Source organism: Corvus brachyrhynchos, unplaced genomic scaffold (genome assembly GCF_000691975.1).
Source record: "Corvus brachyrhynchos isolate BGI_N302 unplaced genomic scaffold, ASM69197v1 scaffold42, whole genome shotgun sequence".
Classification (NCBI taxonomy): domain Eukaryota; kingdom Metazoa; phylum Chordata; class Aves; order Passeriformes; family Corvidae; genus Corvus; species Corvus brachyrhynchos.
In genome coordinates, this window is record NW_008237242.1 from 233,597 (window position 1) to 248,072 (window position 14,476).

A 14,476-nucleotide genomic window follows, 5' to 3' on the forward strand; every position below is an offset into this window, starting at 1 on the left:
TTGGTCTCTCATTAAGATTTTCTACTGTGCTCGAGGAAAAAGCACATTGCCATGCTATTTTAGTATTCTGTTACCTGTTATGTTTGCCCTGGATTGGCAACCTGTGGTATCACTGAAGCTTTCTGTAGGAAACTTTTCTCCAGACACTCACTTTCCTCTGTGAGAGTTTGCAGCTTGTCTGTTGCATTAGTTTTATATGTTTGTTCAACTGCTGCTTTCCTTCATGTGAAAGGGAGGAAGGGGGAACATGACTGTGATAGTGCCCTGCCAAGTAAAAGCAGCTATGGCTCTTAAGAATACACGTACAGTTCCTTATGGGGAAGAATCCAAAACAATTCTTCCAGCAATAACCTCTGTCTTGCCCAGGCAATTCTGTCTGCTGTGTTATGTTGAGCTGTCCTAGTACGTGTCCTGCATGGTTTAAGTACAATTTTGAATTTGGTTAGTGGTTAGACTTGTGCATATGATAGTGTTGGTATCTCCTACCCAGTGCAGACCCCTGGTGATAGGATGGTGAAGTTTTAATGAATACTTGGCTTGCTTAATTATGATTTTGCCACTTTACAAATGGCTGTCCTGATGATAATATTAAAATAGGCAGTGGTCAGGGAAATCTGCTCATGTATGAACAAGTTGGTGATCTAATTATGTGGAGATGTATTTAGTATAACAGGATACACAACTGAGTTTTTGGTAAATGTTTGTTCTGTTCTTCATTGGTCAGATTTAGGCTTACTTCTAAGTTTAGAGAAACAGTTAGAAAGTTTCCCTTCGGTGACTGTTAATCTTTTTTAGAGCTTGAGGGCTAAATCCTCAAAGGGTGATAGAGATATGCAAATTCAATTCTGACCTGCCTGCCAATGAACTGAATAGTATCAAGTTGGAATCTTTCTTTCTTTCTTTTTTGTTTAGATATTGAAGAAGAGTAAAAAGCTCCTCAAAGGTTTGGAAGGTTGAATGTGATCAGCATGAAGAGCTTAAAAGCAAAGTTCAGGAAGAGTGACGTAAGTATTTCTGCTCAGTTTGACTGCTGGTTTTCATGCTGGAAACAAGTTCTTCACTCCCACCTTGATAAGCTTGCAGGTTAATGAATTACAGAGAAGAAAACCTTTTTGCAAGCACAAAGGCAACAGCTGAGTACAGTATGGAGTAGGCTGTTTCTATTTGTAGAGCCATTATCTGTTATGCAAAGTAACAGTATTTTGCTACCTTGGTCCCATAGCTGAATCATGCACACGTCTGTGGGGTCTGCAGAACTTCTGTTGGATTGTGCTGGTGTCCAAATTGGAACTTTGTTCCAGGTTTAGGATTAAGCCTAGTAAGGACTTTACTACCCAATCATATTTCTGTCTAAGCCGAGTGCTGTTCTTATCAGTGTGATGTTTGAGCACTTAATGTACTGTCTCCCCAGTCTGTGGCAGGGTTTCTTTGTCAGCAAGAATACAGGAACCAGCTGAGCAATTAGGGCAGCTGTGGTTTATCAGTTCTAGTACGACAGGAGGGGTGGATTTGAGTCTGGAGCAGTGAGGAAGGAAGACATAAATATGGAGGTTCTCAGGAGAATCTTCAGAACAGCATTTAGAGAGACATTAGGCTGCACATCATCTTGCTTGTAGTAGATGTATCAGTGGAGACCCAAACTTCTACATGTGTTGTAAGCAATACTTCCCTTGGAGCAGTGGAACTGCTGTAGTCCAGTCCTGTTCTTGTCCTTCTATTCCTACTACTATGCATTCCAAGTCTTTGTGTTGCTAGTAAGAAGTCTGAAATAAGTGCGTTTGTGTTTAATTGACTTTCCAGATACTGTGTGGAATTTGTAACAAATTTTCATGATCTGTGAAGAATGTGGCGTTTCATTCTTCATCCTAAATTTCTGTGCCCTTTTGAAAGAAGTGATGTATTGTTTGTCATCGCCAGATTTGGTGATGGTGTCCTGGAGCTTAAGATCCTTAGGTTTGAAAATGGAGCATCTTAAGAAGTTTTGATGTTCCGGAATAAAGTTGCACAGTGCCCTCAGTGGGTGTTTTGATGTAAAGATGGTCTCATGGTACACCATTAGAGTGATGTGTCTTTATCCAGCCTGTAGTGCACATCATCATCAGCAGAAGGTAGTTACTCTTGTGGTGTAACCTGCAGATGTGCTGACTACTACTTTTGAGCCACAAGTTAGCATTTGGTTAGCATTTGGTACAGCTGCTGAATTGGCGTCCTTGCAGCAGTGCTGGTGGATGCTTTACTCCTTCAGTTTAGCAAGAGGTATTTCTTAAAAGACTGCCTCTATAAACAAGCTAAATATGTCAACCAACCTTTGCTTTCTAGAACATCTAGAATATTCCAGAAATATTGTAATTTTGGGTGCAGAGGGAAACATTTTTCACTACTTAGCAGTATTTGGTTTTGCTGGTCATCAGACTGAATCAGCCGGTGCCACATTGTCTTGTGGCAATTCACAACAAGTAAAAATAGTATCACAAGTCTCTCATGTCCCATCTAACTGTTCAGTTTAGAACTGCTAGAGTTCCATGGCCAGACATTGTTGCTCCTGTTGCAACAAGCAGCAGCAGTTGCTATTTTGAGTTCACCCACATCACTAAAACTGTTAATAGGCATCTGCTCAAGTAATGAGAGCAGTCTGTTGGCTAATACGTGAACACACTTGGAAGTCAGGTGTGCCCATGTGTTAGGATGACTTCATGCACACTTTTATGCTGCTTGCCTGGGCTGCTGCTCTAGAGCAAAGGCTAAGTGACATGTGTGATGAAACCAGACCTTGCTGTAGCGGGTCCAGCCACTGTCATAAATTGCACTGATTCACTTATTCCTTACTTATCTAGCCCTGATAACTTGTGTACGCCTCTCCCCAAAATCAAGGGCAGTCTGAACATAATTGCTGTTTTGGTACTACTGCTGTCTACTGGCTGGGGACAAGGTTGACCGCAAAGGATTTTTCAGATACCTAAAATTTAGATACGCAGCTCTAAGAGCACAACAGTCTAAATCCATGACAGTCTGGTTTCCTCTGTTTTGAAGCCAAGCCTTAAGGGCATAATTCAAGGCAACCAACAGGAGCTGTCCTATATTTTGTGCAAGATAAGCAAGGAAAATTATCCTTCTCTTCAGTTCCCAGAAGCTGCTCTTAGCTACAGTTTTTGAGGAGGAGAAAAAGGATGTCTTTTTAATGGGAATTAGTCAGTTGTATTTGTATCTCAATTCACAAGATGTGGTAACTGCTCTTGGATTGGAGATGAGGGTAAAATCAGGGATGGACTGAGTATTTTTCTCATCCCTTTCTAAAGGAAATCTTTAATATATTGTAGTTTAGAACTGAAGATGTCTTGGGGTAAGGAAGACTGCGCTTCTCTGTAACCTCATTGTTAGCATAAAAAAAATAAAGAGTGGGAAGAGTAGGAAGTCTTCAAGGTGTGTGTGAGACATAGGAATTACACAACACTTCTCCAGCAGTAAGGCTGGAGAAACTCTGTGCTGGAATGAAGACAATGAAGGAAATTTCACTGATGTACTGAAGCTTTCTAGGCTTTCCTGCAGTGGCTGAACTGAAAATGAGTATAACTACTGATATTCAAGTGTATTTCTTGGTGTCCCTGCCAAAGGGCATTGCTTTGGTGCTTGAATGACACCATGCTTGTGGAAGAGATGGCCCTGCTCCCTCTTTTTTCACATCTACTCTTCTCATTTTGAGGGTATCTGACCCTGCAGTGAGCCAGGTCAAGCACAAGAAATGATGTAAAATTACTCTGTGGAGTGAGTGTCAGCTGGGTAACTCCCTGCTCTGTGTTACTGTAGGGTCAGCCCTGAGAGGAATGGTGGAAGTAGGAGGAACAGCAGGCCGTCCCTTCCTCCAGCTGTTGCTTGGTTTAGCTACATTGTCAGATCACACCCTGAGAATATTGGCCCAAAAGCTCAAAGGTGGGCATGCCAGCAGAGGAGTTGCAGGAACACACAAGTAAATAAGGCTGCTAATTTAAATATTTAGCAGAATTTGTACAGTCCACAGCTGAGAGATAAGAGTATGACTCTTAGATGGAAAAGAGACTCCTCACTTCATGCTCTTGCTGCATTGCTGTATCTCACCTGATTTACTGTGTGTGAAGCCAGCCCCATTAACTGGAGAATCCTTTGTCCTTGACACACTTAATCGCTGTGAAATCCTTCCTGGGGGTGACTGTTGCCATGTGAACACGTGTATTTGGAGAGAAGGAATGGGATTTATCGCTCTGTCACAAATGACTATTGTCAAAGTATGATGTGTAGTCACAGGAGGATGCTTGTAGACTGGGAATCTGTGAGCAGGGTGCCTGGGTGGGAGCAAATGCCAAGACTGGAAGCTAAGCAGTGGATGTGCACACTTAAAGAATGTGTAGGCAACAGAAACCACAATCATGTCTTGACAAAGCAACAAGTCTCTTCTGTCTGAGGAGCTGTATTTTCTCCACTCTCCTCAGCTCTTGCTGCTCGTTATCAAACTCAAAACCTGCCATTAAACACATAAAAGCTGACCACCTAAAAGGATGACCATTTTAATTGTTGATAGAGGCTATCAAATGTAACACTTGAGAAAGTTGCTACCAGGAACTATCATTTCAGAGTTGAATTTGTTTACAGACAGTCCACAGTTTATTCGCACAGTGAAGAATGAATGTCTCTACCCAGTAAGACAGAAGTTCTTCATTGTTTCTGCTTAGAAAAGCAGATTTTGAAAAATTCCAATTAAAAATATGGCTACTGATGTGTTATTAGGTCTCTAATACTTGAGATTGGAGTGTTTTCTGTAGTAACTTGTCAGTTTGTGTCCTGACTTCAAAAGCATCTAGAATCTTAAACAGTGGCAAAGTGGATTTTCAAATGTGTGAAGATTAATCCTGTCTAAACATGTTTTGCCTACTGCTTATATATGACAAGATGCTCGTCAACATTTTTAGGCACCTACACACATTTAAGTATCTAGCTCTTTGATATGAGGATTATGTAAGTGTTTAAGTGGTTTGTTTAGGTAGATTGGCTTTTAACCATGTTCTGGGTTACCCTAGAAAAGGCAGCTTTTCTGAAGGCTCTGATGGTTTGGATTGTTTTCAGTGTCTTGTCTATAGGAAAAACTGAAAAGTTTTAGGACCCTTTTCTGTGGGTATTGAAGATCAGCTGAAAAACACGTTTGACAATTGCTATCTTGTCGAATGGGACGAGAAGGTTAGAATTGCGATTTGTTTCCAAATACCTTCAATACTAAATAATTAAAATAGTAGAGTGTCTTTTGAAATTGAAAATTGACTGTGCAGTTCAGCAGAAAAGGTACCTATTGTCAGAATCAGAGCCAAGACAGGCGGGGATTTCCCAATGCTAATTACCAGCTCTAACTTCTGGTATTTCTGGAAATGCCCATTTGTTGTACTATTATGCGGGGGTTGAGAAGTTTGCAGTTCTAATAAAAATTTCTGCTTTCTGGCCTTTGCTGTAATCATTGTTCCATAAATCTCAAAGTGATGAGGCAGTTAGGTATGTTGTAGTGTAAAATCTCAATCTTAATCTGGACTCTATGCTAATTAAGCCTTGGCATTTCTTTTTAATGCCAAATGTTCGAAGTAGTGAGTTTCCATTTAGCAGTTTTTAAAGTATGAAAAGCTAAGTTACTTGGGGGTCTGGAATGGAAAGATTGCTGGGATACATTCAGTGGAAACCTGTGTTGGTGTGTGCTCTGGGCTGAATGTGTGAGAGAACAAAACTTGGGTGGGGCAACTTGAAAAGTAATAAAGCAGGATCTCCTGCAAACAGCCCTTAAATTGCTCTGTCCACTGAAAACTACAATTAACCTAAAAAGGAGCATGGGATTGAAATTTGCGGTATCTGCTTTGTACATAGATACTTTCAGGGTAATTGTGACAAAGAAACCCCCACATACAAAGGTCACTCTGTCAGAAAAGTGAAATGACTGTTGTTTGACAAATGTGCACAATTATTTAGAAAACGAACTACTGAAGCTTGCTTTTATTTCAGTGCCTTGCTTTTATTGTGTGTTGGATTGAATCAGCCTGAAACACATCATCACGACTGTAGCTTTTGCTCAGTTTATTGTGTTCTTCAGTAGTAATCTTTGGTTCCACTATACAGTGTGTGATGGAAGGCTTGATCTCTGGCGTGTACGGACTGCCCTCAACCACCTCTTCTTGGGAATGGAAAATTAAACCTTCTCTCCCTCTTGAAACAGGTGCTGTGGCTCCTGATTCTCCCTCCCTCTGTTAGGAGTCAAGGGTTTTACCTTCCACCCCATGTTCTGCTATTTGGCTTCATGCCTCTGGTTCTGGACAGCATAAGACTCTGCTCTACTCAGCTTGCTCTGCTTTGTCCAGGAAAGAAATTAAATGTGTTCTGTGTATATTAGAATAAGACCTGCTGCCTCTTCCAGTTAGTCCAGTGTGAACCTCTTGCCATCAGGTAGTGTATTTTCTTTACTATTGACAATAGGAATGTCCTCAGAGTACTTATAAAATTATCTTATCCAGGGGAACTGTAATTCTGGTGTACAGGAGCCCCCTGTGAGGGGGCCAATATCAGCCCATAAGTTATGTAGCATCTCTTTTAATAGTGAAAAGGAAATGTAATGGAGAAGACAAGTGAAGACTGACCAATAAGGGTATGGGAAAACAGAAGGGAAGCAAGAAGGTCTGAAAGGGATGAGAAAGGAGGGACAGTTGAAGGGTCAGAGTTACTATTTTGGTAACTGTTCTGTGAGAAGAAAAGCAACTGGGCTCCTGTGGGTTGCCTGTTGATCATCTGTCTCTAGATGGGAAAGTACGAAAAGTGTTTAAGACTAAATACTTGCAGATATTCTGTAAACAACCTGCTGCATCTCCAAATATTTGAGACAGAAAGGAAAGGAAATCGGTTAAATGAGAACTGTGCTCTGGTGTTTGGAATTACAGTAGACAAACCTGGATGGGAGTTAGTTTACTTTGAATAAACACATGGTTACTTCCTAAAACAGGATTATGAAATGGGAGGGAGTAGGAAGAAGAAAGGCAAATTGGCATATACAAACTGGAAAAAACTAGTATTTTTAAATATATGGGTAACAAGAAAGGAATCTTTTTGTGTAGAAACATTTCTTTTGTGTCCCTTTAAAGGGAGCGCAGAAGTTTCCAAGGCCTGAGTTTGGAAGAGTTGGAAAAATGCAATTGTAATTTTTTTATTTTTATTGTTTATATATTTAGTTTATATGTTTGTTTATATTTAGTAAGAATTAAATGTAAAGTAGAATAAATTTTAAAATTATAAATGAGCAGTCTGTGTGTCCTTACTGTGGTACACTATATCCCCTCTTCCTTTTTGGCATTGCTCATGCCTGATCTGATATGTCCAGCTGTTGAAGTTGTCTGTTAAGATTCATGTAAAGGAGAGGATTTTAAGGAATGGCCCAGTCTTTATGTTTGAAGGCTTTTGTCTTGTTTTTTGTTGTTAGTAAAGACAATTTGCTGTGAATATCTGCTGTAATATTACCTGGTGAATATAACACCCATATGATTTATTTTAGGGGAGATTTGAGCCTTTTCATTCTGTGCTTATACTTTGGTAGACTGTGAATAGTACAAGCAGACCACAAATGCTAGGGAGTTGGTCAGGCTGAAAGAGGTGTGTTGTTTACCTGATTACAGCAATGTGTTCTAGTGCAATTCTTCAAGAAGCTGTTCTGATTGTGTGTAGTCCAGGCAAATCCCCAGCACTAGGGGATTTTTTCCTTTTTTTGATTTTTTGCCCTTTTTTGCTTCCTTGCACATTGTCACACTTGAGGAGTACGAATATATGTCATATGTGTTCTAAATATCTGTGAAGCTAAAGCATGGAGTAGAATTGGTGTCAGTGGCTATTCTTCCCAGGAAATGGAAAGTGTGGACTTGTGTAGCTGTACTGACACTTGAAAACCTATTTATTGAGCTATTTTTCCTACTTTAGGACCTAAATTATCTAGACAAAGCTGCAGCCTTAAGCTTTTAAAAATACTGTTAACATGTGGTAGCAAAAGCCATCACAATTGAATGTGTTTTAACTACAGCTTCAAGTTGTCTTAATTTCTTAGACTCACAGTTTATATCCACATTTATTGTTACTACAGGTACTATCTCTTCCTGTATTGAGGTTGTTATGTGGACTTAATATTTACCTTCAAATATTTTGAGGTAGAAAACTCTTTAAGTGGTGTTCTTATTCCACGTGACACTAGTGCTACTTTATACGATTTGGATTTTAAGAGGTGGCATAGTATAATTAACAGAACATAATCTGAAACTTCAGCTAAATTTACTCCTGTATAGCTGTCTGAGGACTCTCATTCCCCAGATGTGCTGTGTGTGTATGTCTCGGATGAAATACACAGCTAACTGTCCAGAGCACTTGCATTGACTTGATTGCAATGATAAAAGCAAAGGTATTTTAATAACTTTGCAAATGATGTGGTTACCGATGCGTGTGTATGTGTCTGACATACCTGTGTGGCTCAGTTCATGGGTGCTTACCTCTTTCCTTTCATCTTTGCTTCTTTGCTGTGTGTGGTGGAAACTTCTTAGGAGTCTCACAAACTTGGCTAACCTGTCTGCTTATCCAGAGCCTGAAACAGGGCCCTTTGAAGTCAGAAGAAAGATTTCAGTCTGCTTGGCTGACCATTGAATCAAGAATGAAAACCAAAATTCTGGCTCCATGGATGCATATGGTGGGCTCCAGTGAGGGATGGATTTCCCCTCAATGCAGCATAAGAATACACTTGGATATTGAAAGATGCTCAGATTGGCATGTTATCCAACAGTAGCTTCTTTTTGGGGTCTAGAGGAGGTTGAGTTTTCATTATGTAATGATAATCCTCCAGCTTTTTTTTTCCTTTGGGATTGCTTATGATATGATGTGATACTGTTTGACAGGACAATGGCAACCCATTACATCTAGTTTCAATCTATCCTCTTTTAGTTTCAAACTGTAACCCTTTGTCTTATTGTCTGGAGAAAAAGTCCCTTTCCATTGTTGTGTACTAGCCCCCTTAAAGTATGAAAACGCCACAATAAACTATTCTGGAGCCTTCTCTTCTTCAGGCTGAGCAACCCCAGCTCTCTCAGCTTGTCCTCAAAGGGGAGGTGGTCCAGCCCTTTGACCTCTAGTGGGTCCCTGTCCTTCCCATGCTGGGACCCCAGAGCTGGATGCAGTGCTCCAGGTGGGTCTCAGCAGAGCGGAGCAGAGGGGCACAATCCCCTCCCTCCCCTGCTGCCCACGGGGCTCTGGATGCAGCCCAGGACACGTTTGGCTCTCTGGGCTGTGAGTGCCGTGGCTGGGGGGTGTGCACCCTCTCACCCACAGCACCCCCAAGTCCTTCTGGGCAGGGCTGCTCTGGGTCTGTTCATGCCCAGCCTGTGCTGATACCGGGGGTTGCCCTGACCCAGGTGCAGCACTTATCCTTCTGAACCTCAAGAGTTCCACAGTCCCACTTCTCGAGCTTGTTCAGGTCCCTCTGGATGGCATCAGGTCAAGCATACCTCTCAGCTTGGTGTCATCTGCAAATTTGCTGAGAGTGCACTGGATTGCACTGGCTGTGTCACAGATGAAGACATTGAGCAGTACTGGTCCCAGTAAAGGCCTCTGAGGGACACCACGCATCACTGATCTCCATCTGGACATTGAGACATTGATGAATACCTCCTGCATGCGGCCATCCAGCCAATTCGTTATCTACTAATCAGTCTATCAAAGTCATGCCTCTGCAGTTTAGAGAGTAGAATGCTGGGAGAGGCCATGTGTTAATCATATTATTTCTATGTGCTTATCAGGGTAAGAAGCAGGACACTTTTCTTTAATTCCTCCAGCTGTGGCTAAGGGAACTGAGCAGCATACCACGTGCTTATGCCTTACGTTTTTGAGAAGGACTGCAAGTTCAAGCTGTCTTGGAGTGTATTACTGGCACAGTAAAAGCATACTTAAGGATGGGATATTTGTGGATTTCTTTTTGACCACCCTGTTGTATTCCTGTCCCACTTGGTACAAACAGCCTGTTGCTGTCTATTTTCCTGGATTTGTCCCACAACTGTCACCCATCCTGCATCAAAGTGTGATAAATGCAGCAAGCAGCAGTTGTGCATCCCTGCAGCCCTGGTGTGGCAGATAGGGCTGGGCATGTGAAGTGCTGCACAGCAAGAAGCTGCCCTAGGCTTCATGCTGGGCAGCAGTTTTTTTCCAGTAGTGAATACCACTTCTTAATGCATATGTTGTTTGCTTGTAAACTTGGAGTTGCTCAGTGTGTTTTGGTTTTGTGATTCGCAGTGTAGGTTCCTTGTGTGCAAGCCAGGTCTCGTTTCAGCTGGATTGCTGTGCTGGTTATTAAGCATGTTGTGCACTCGAGAGGAAGGTTGTGTTTCCACGTGTTTGTGAGAAACACTTGCTCAGATTAATGTCACAGCAAAAAGTTCTTGAAAGTTTCCGGTGGTGATGCACTGCAGCTATCTCCGTTTACTCAGATGATGGTAAGATGCATGAGGTCACATGTAGGCTCTTAGTTTTTTAGGTTTGTGAGTAATTTCCTTAGAGGGTAATTTAAGGGAAAAAATGTAATTTACTTTAATTTATATTGCTTTCTAAACTGTGATATAGTGAATGGGATGGGACAAACCTGAGCAGTGTGGGGAAAATGGCTACAGGTAAGTTTCTTCTGTTGAAGAGTGGCCACGTTTCTGTTAAATGGCCTAGGATTTTGGGATAATGTATGATATGTTTTCTCTCATTTTTATATGTGGATGCTTGCTCAGTCATTACACATGAGGTGGTAAACACCAAAGCTTCTTTATTATTTTCTTCTTTTAATTTAAGCTAGCTGGGGGAGCATGGGACCCCCTCCTTTGGCCATAGAAGCTTGTGTCAAGACTCTTCTCATTCACTCATTCTCACCTTGCATAGTTTTCGGCAAATGAGCAACTATGGCTGCTGTTTCAATCTGTAAAATACACAGTATCTACTTCATTAGACTTGCTTAGTTGGAGGGAAGGCACCCAGTCCAGTCTGAGAATTTCTGATGCAAAACAGAAGAACATGAAGCATGAAGTGTTCTTCAGAGACTGGGAAGGCGAGTTTAGTAAATTAACTTGTAGCTGAAATGTATTTGTCATTTTTAGTGTTTTTCTTCTGCTAGCATAAGAATGTAATTATTATGCCATGGAACTCCGTACAGGGGAGCTTCCATGCCTGGAATTTAGATTTATAATCTGCTTCCTCCCACTTCCAAGTCCAAAGTATCCTGATATGTTTAGGTGAAGATCAAGTCACTTTATGATTTACTCTTGAAATGCTAAGTTGCCTGTTTGCTGCAGTGGTGGTTGGGGTTGTGTCTCCCTATAAGTGAACAAAAAAAAGTCTGCTATCTGGAAATTGTACATAAATACTATTTAATGACAAATTTCTTCCTGCTCTTTGGCAGTAGCAATTCTTCCACTCATTTTCCTCTCCCGTCTCCTGGATAACTCCCATAGGTTTAATAACTGTGGCTGGGGCAGAATTTTAATTTTCTTAAATTTATGTTTGTCTTTTAAACACTAATAGTTTTTCTGATGTTTGGGTCCCCTCCTCCCACCCTCCACTGGTCTGTAAATTACCTTAGCGGTGCTCAGTATCTTCAGTTTTATGAACGTAGGATTGTTTTCGCTCTGTACACACAGCAAAGACAATTAGAAAATTACATTCTTTGACATAAGAAAAACGGTCTTGTATGTGGTACATGCACTGAAGGTGGCTGTAAACAAACTTAGTACCATCTGATTTGGGGGGGGGGTGTGTGGAATGGATGCTGTAAATCTTGCCATTGGAATTCATTTAAGCTGCTAGTTGAACAGCATGAGAACTGCCAGTGCAGTGCAGTAAAGGAAGGAAAGGTCAGAAGATTGGAAAAAGGGCTCTACCCCTCATCTTTTAATGCAATTCTTTGCAGTCCTGTGCAGGGACTTATTATCCCACTTTCACACCTTAAAAATAAGGGAGAGGTGTGGAAAAATGTTTAAATGGGGTAATTGTTGTGGATAGAATAGTAATTCTGCAGTGCTCAAATACTGTGGAAACATGGGGACTGTGTAAATTCTCTTTAAGGAGAGACAAGCAGTTTCTACCACGCCCAGATGAACAACTTTCTGAGCTGTACATAGCTTGAGTCTCACCAGACTGTTCTGACTTTGGTATGTCAGCTGGCTGTGGTTGTAAACCTCCGTCTCTTGATTCTCCCCCAGTTTAAACTCAGTGGGTAGCTGGTGTTGCACACTGCTGGAGATCTGTCCTGCTTTGCAGGGCACTTGAGTTTGTCTCAAATGTGTGTAATAGGACTGCATGAGGGTTCCATTAGTAAGATTCAGAGGGGTGACTTTAAATAGAGAAGCTGTAAATGGCCCTGATGATAGTCTCCTTTAATCATTGTTTCTGAGAAGCTGAGACCTGATTTTATCATGACAAGGTGCTAAAAACTTTGTAGGACCACATCTTCTACATTTTAGTAGTTCAGTTGTAGGATTACTCACAGTTTTTGTCAGTGCATGATCATGGTCTGACCTAGAACATGTCTCCTCCTCCTGTTTCCAGTGTGTGTGTGGGATTTTGGATGAATTGTCAGTTTTCACACACAGCTGAAATGCATCTTCTTTTCAAGTATGTTTGAGTAATCCATAGTGATTAGGCAAAACAAGTAGGAAAGAATGTGATCTTGCTATATGCCATGATTGTAATGACCCCCATTTGAAATAAATCAGTTGTTTGTCAGAAGACTCATGTCTGCATAAGCACACGACATTGCTGCAGACAGGAAGTGCCCTAGTCTGTTGACCTCGTCTCCCAGGGAAAATCAAAAGTTCTCATTAAATTAAAATAAAAAATAACAAAACCAAGAAAAACTCCCCCAACTTGTCTTAGTGGAAGATGAAGGCAATAATATGTATAACCTCTTTCTTTTCTGTTGTTTATGAATGTGCAATCTGATATTTAAATTGCTTTTAAAACCTTTTTAATGCAGCTGAAAGGAGTGAGGTCAGATATATTTTCTTAGTGTTATGTTACACTCCACAAGGGTGAACAGAAAATGGTTTAAAGGAATGCCAAGAAGCCCCTATTCCCTAACCAATTCCCTTGTCTTCTCTTAACCAGCTTTATTTCACATTGCACGCTTCAGCTGCTGTGAGCATTTCTGGGTTGAGTATAGGGGCAGGTTTCACTGTGTTCTTAAGTTACAACATCCAAGTTCCTTTGCCTGCAATTTAAAGAAGAAAAGTGTCTGGATTTTAAATACAACTGTATACAGACCAAGCATGCTGAAACAGAGATCTTGCTGTATGCATTTCTGATCTGTTAGAAATGGTAGGTGTGCTATGCTATTAGCACTATTAATGTGAGAAGAATATTCATCACAATTTCCAATTATTACCCCTGTTCTCAGGAATTTGGATGTGAATTTATGCAGTACTATCCCCATTTGTTGACTTTATTTCTTTATTTCTTGAATTCTAATTCTTCTGTTTCTAGACAGGTTTTCTTCAAAGCAGCCTTTTTTTTTTTCTTTTTTTTTTTTTGTCTTCAGGTCTAGGTATAGAAAATTGAAAAAAACTTACATATTACCAAATCCGTGCTCTTACAAACTATCAACCTCCCATCCCCCAAGAAACCCCAAAAAAACCCCACCAAAACCCCAAACCCACATTCAGATGTTTCAATATTACACACTAACTAAAATGTTTAAGACTGTTTATACCTCTTTGCTGGTTTTGCTTGTCACCTAGAATATCTAGTTAAGTAACACAAATGAACATCTTGTAGAAAATAAATTTTGGAAGCAGGTATTTCAAAGAGCTGCAGGGGAAGTAGCCTGTTTTCTGGAGATGCAGTGATCTGTATGCAGCATGAACTTGGGCTTCCTGCTATTCGTGGGTAAGTCCCTTCCTCTGTGGGGAAGGTTACTTGCTCTAGAGTAAGTCACCGCTTTCTGAGGCTTTGAACAGATGTAGTGGAGGCTCTCCTAACACCTGGTTTCTGGTCTAAAAGCTCATAGATCTTTTCGTACCTGAGCTGGCTGATTCTAGGGGTGCATTTGGTGGTTGGTTAATAGGGCAAAGCTTGCAAACGTTGACAATGTTTGCCAGAGTGCTGCCACAATGAACATGCAAGGCTAGACCAGAAATGAACCAAATTCCTTCACAGAGTGTGTGTGATGTGGATTTTTTTATGGTCTTGTCTCTTCATGAGTCATTTCAAACACATATGTGTTAAATGTAAGTTCCAAAACTAATCTACTGCTTATCTTAATACGTCCTTAAATAGTCACATCAGGTACTATCCTGGGCTCTTTCAAACTTGGATATCAAGCCAGGATGTCTAAAGTATGACAAAACTAGATAAGCTGACCAGTAGCATTGGTACACGACCAGGAGTTTAAACTTACTGATCTTCAGCTCCTGTCCTGTGAGGAAAA

General features: G+C 40.9%; 1 protein-coding gene across 5 annotated transcripts in view; it reads left to right on the forward strand.

The window, feature by feature from the left end:
- The first annotated feature begins 914 nt into the window (after positions 1–914).
- The window catches only part of RAI14 (retinoic acid induced 14), a 76,189-nt gene continuing 62,627 nt past the window's right edge, over positions 915–14,476 (forward strand). For 4 of the 5 annotated variants that reach the window (XM_017730200.1, XM_008630597.2, XM_017730203.1 and 1 more), the window contains exon 1: positions 915–1,004. In XM_017730200.1, coding sequence (XP_017585689.1) covers positions 969–1,004 — 36 coding nt within the window. In that variant the 5' untranslated portion in view covers positions 915–968. Of the gene's footprint in view, positions 1,005–10,399; positions 10,509–14,476 lie in introns of those variants that run through there. The other variant, XM_017730201.1, reaches the window with a different exon arrangement.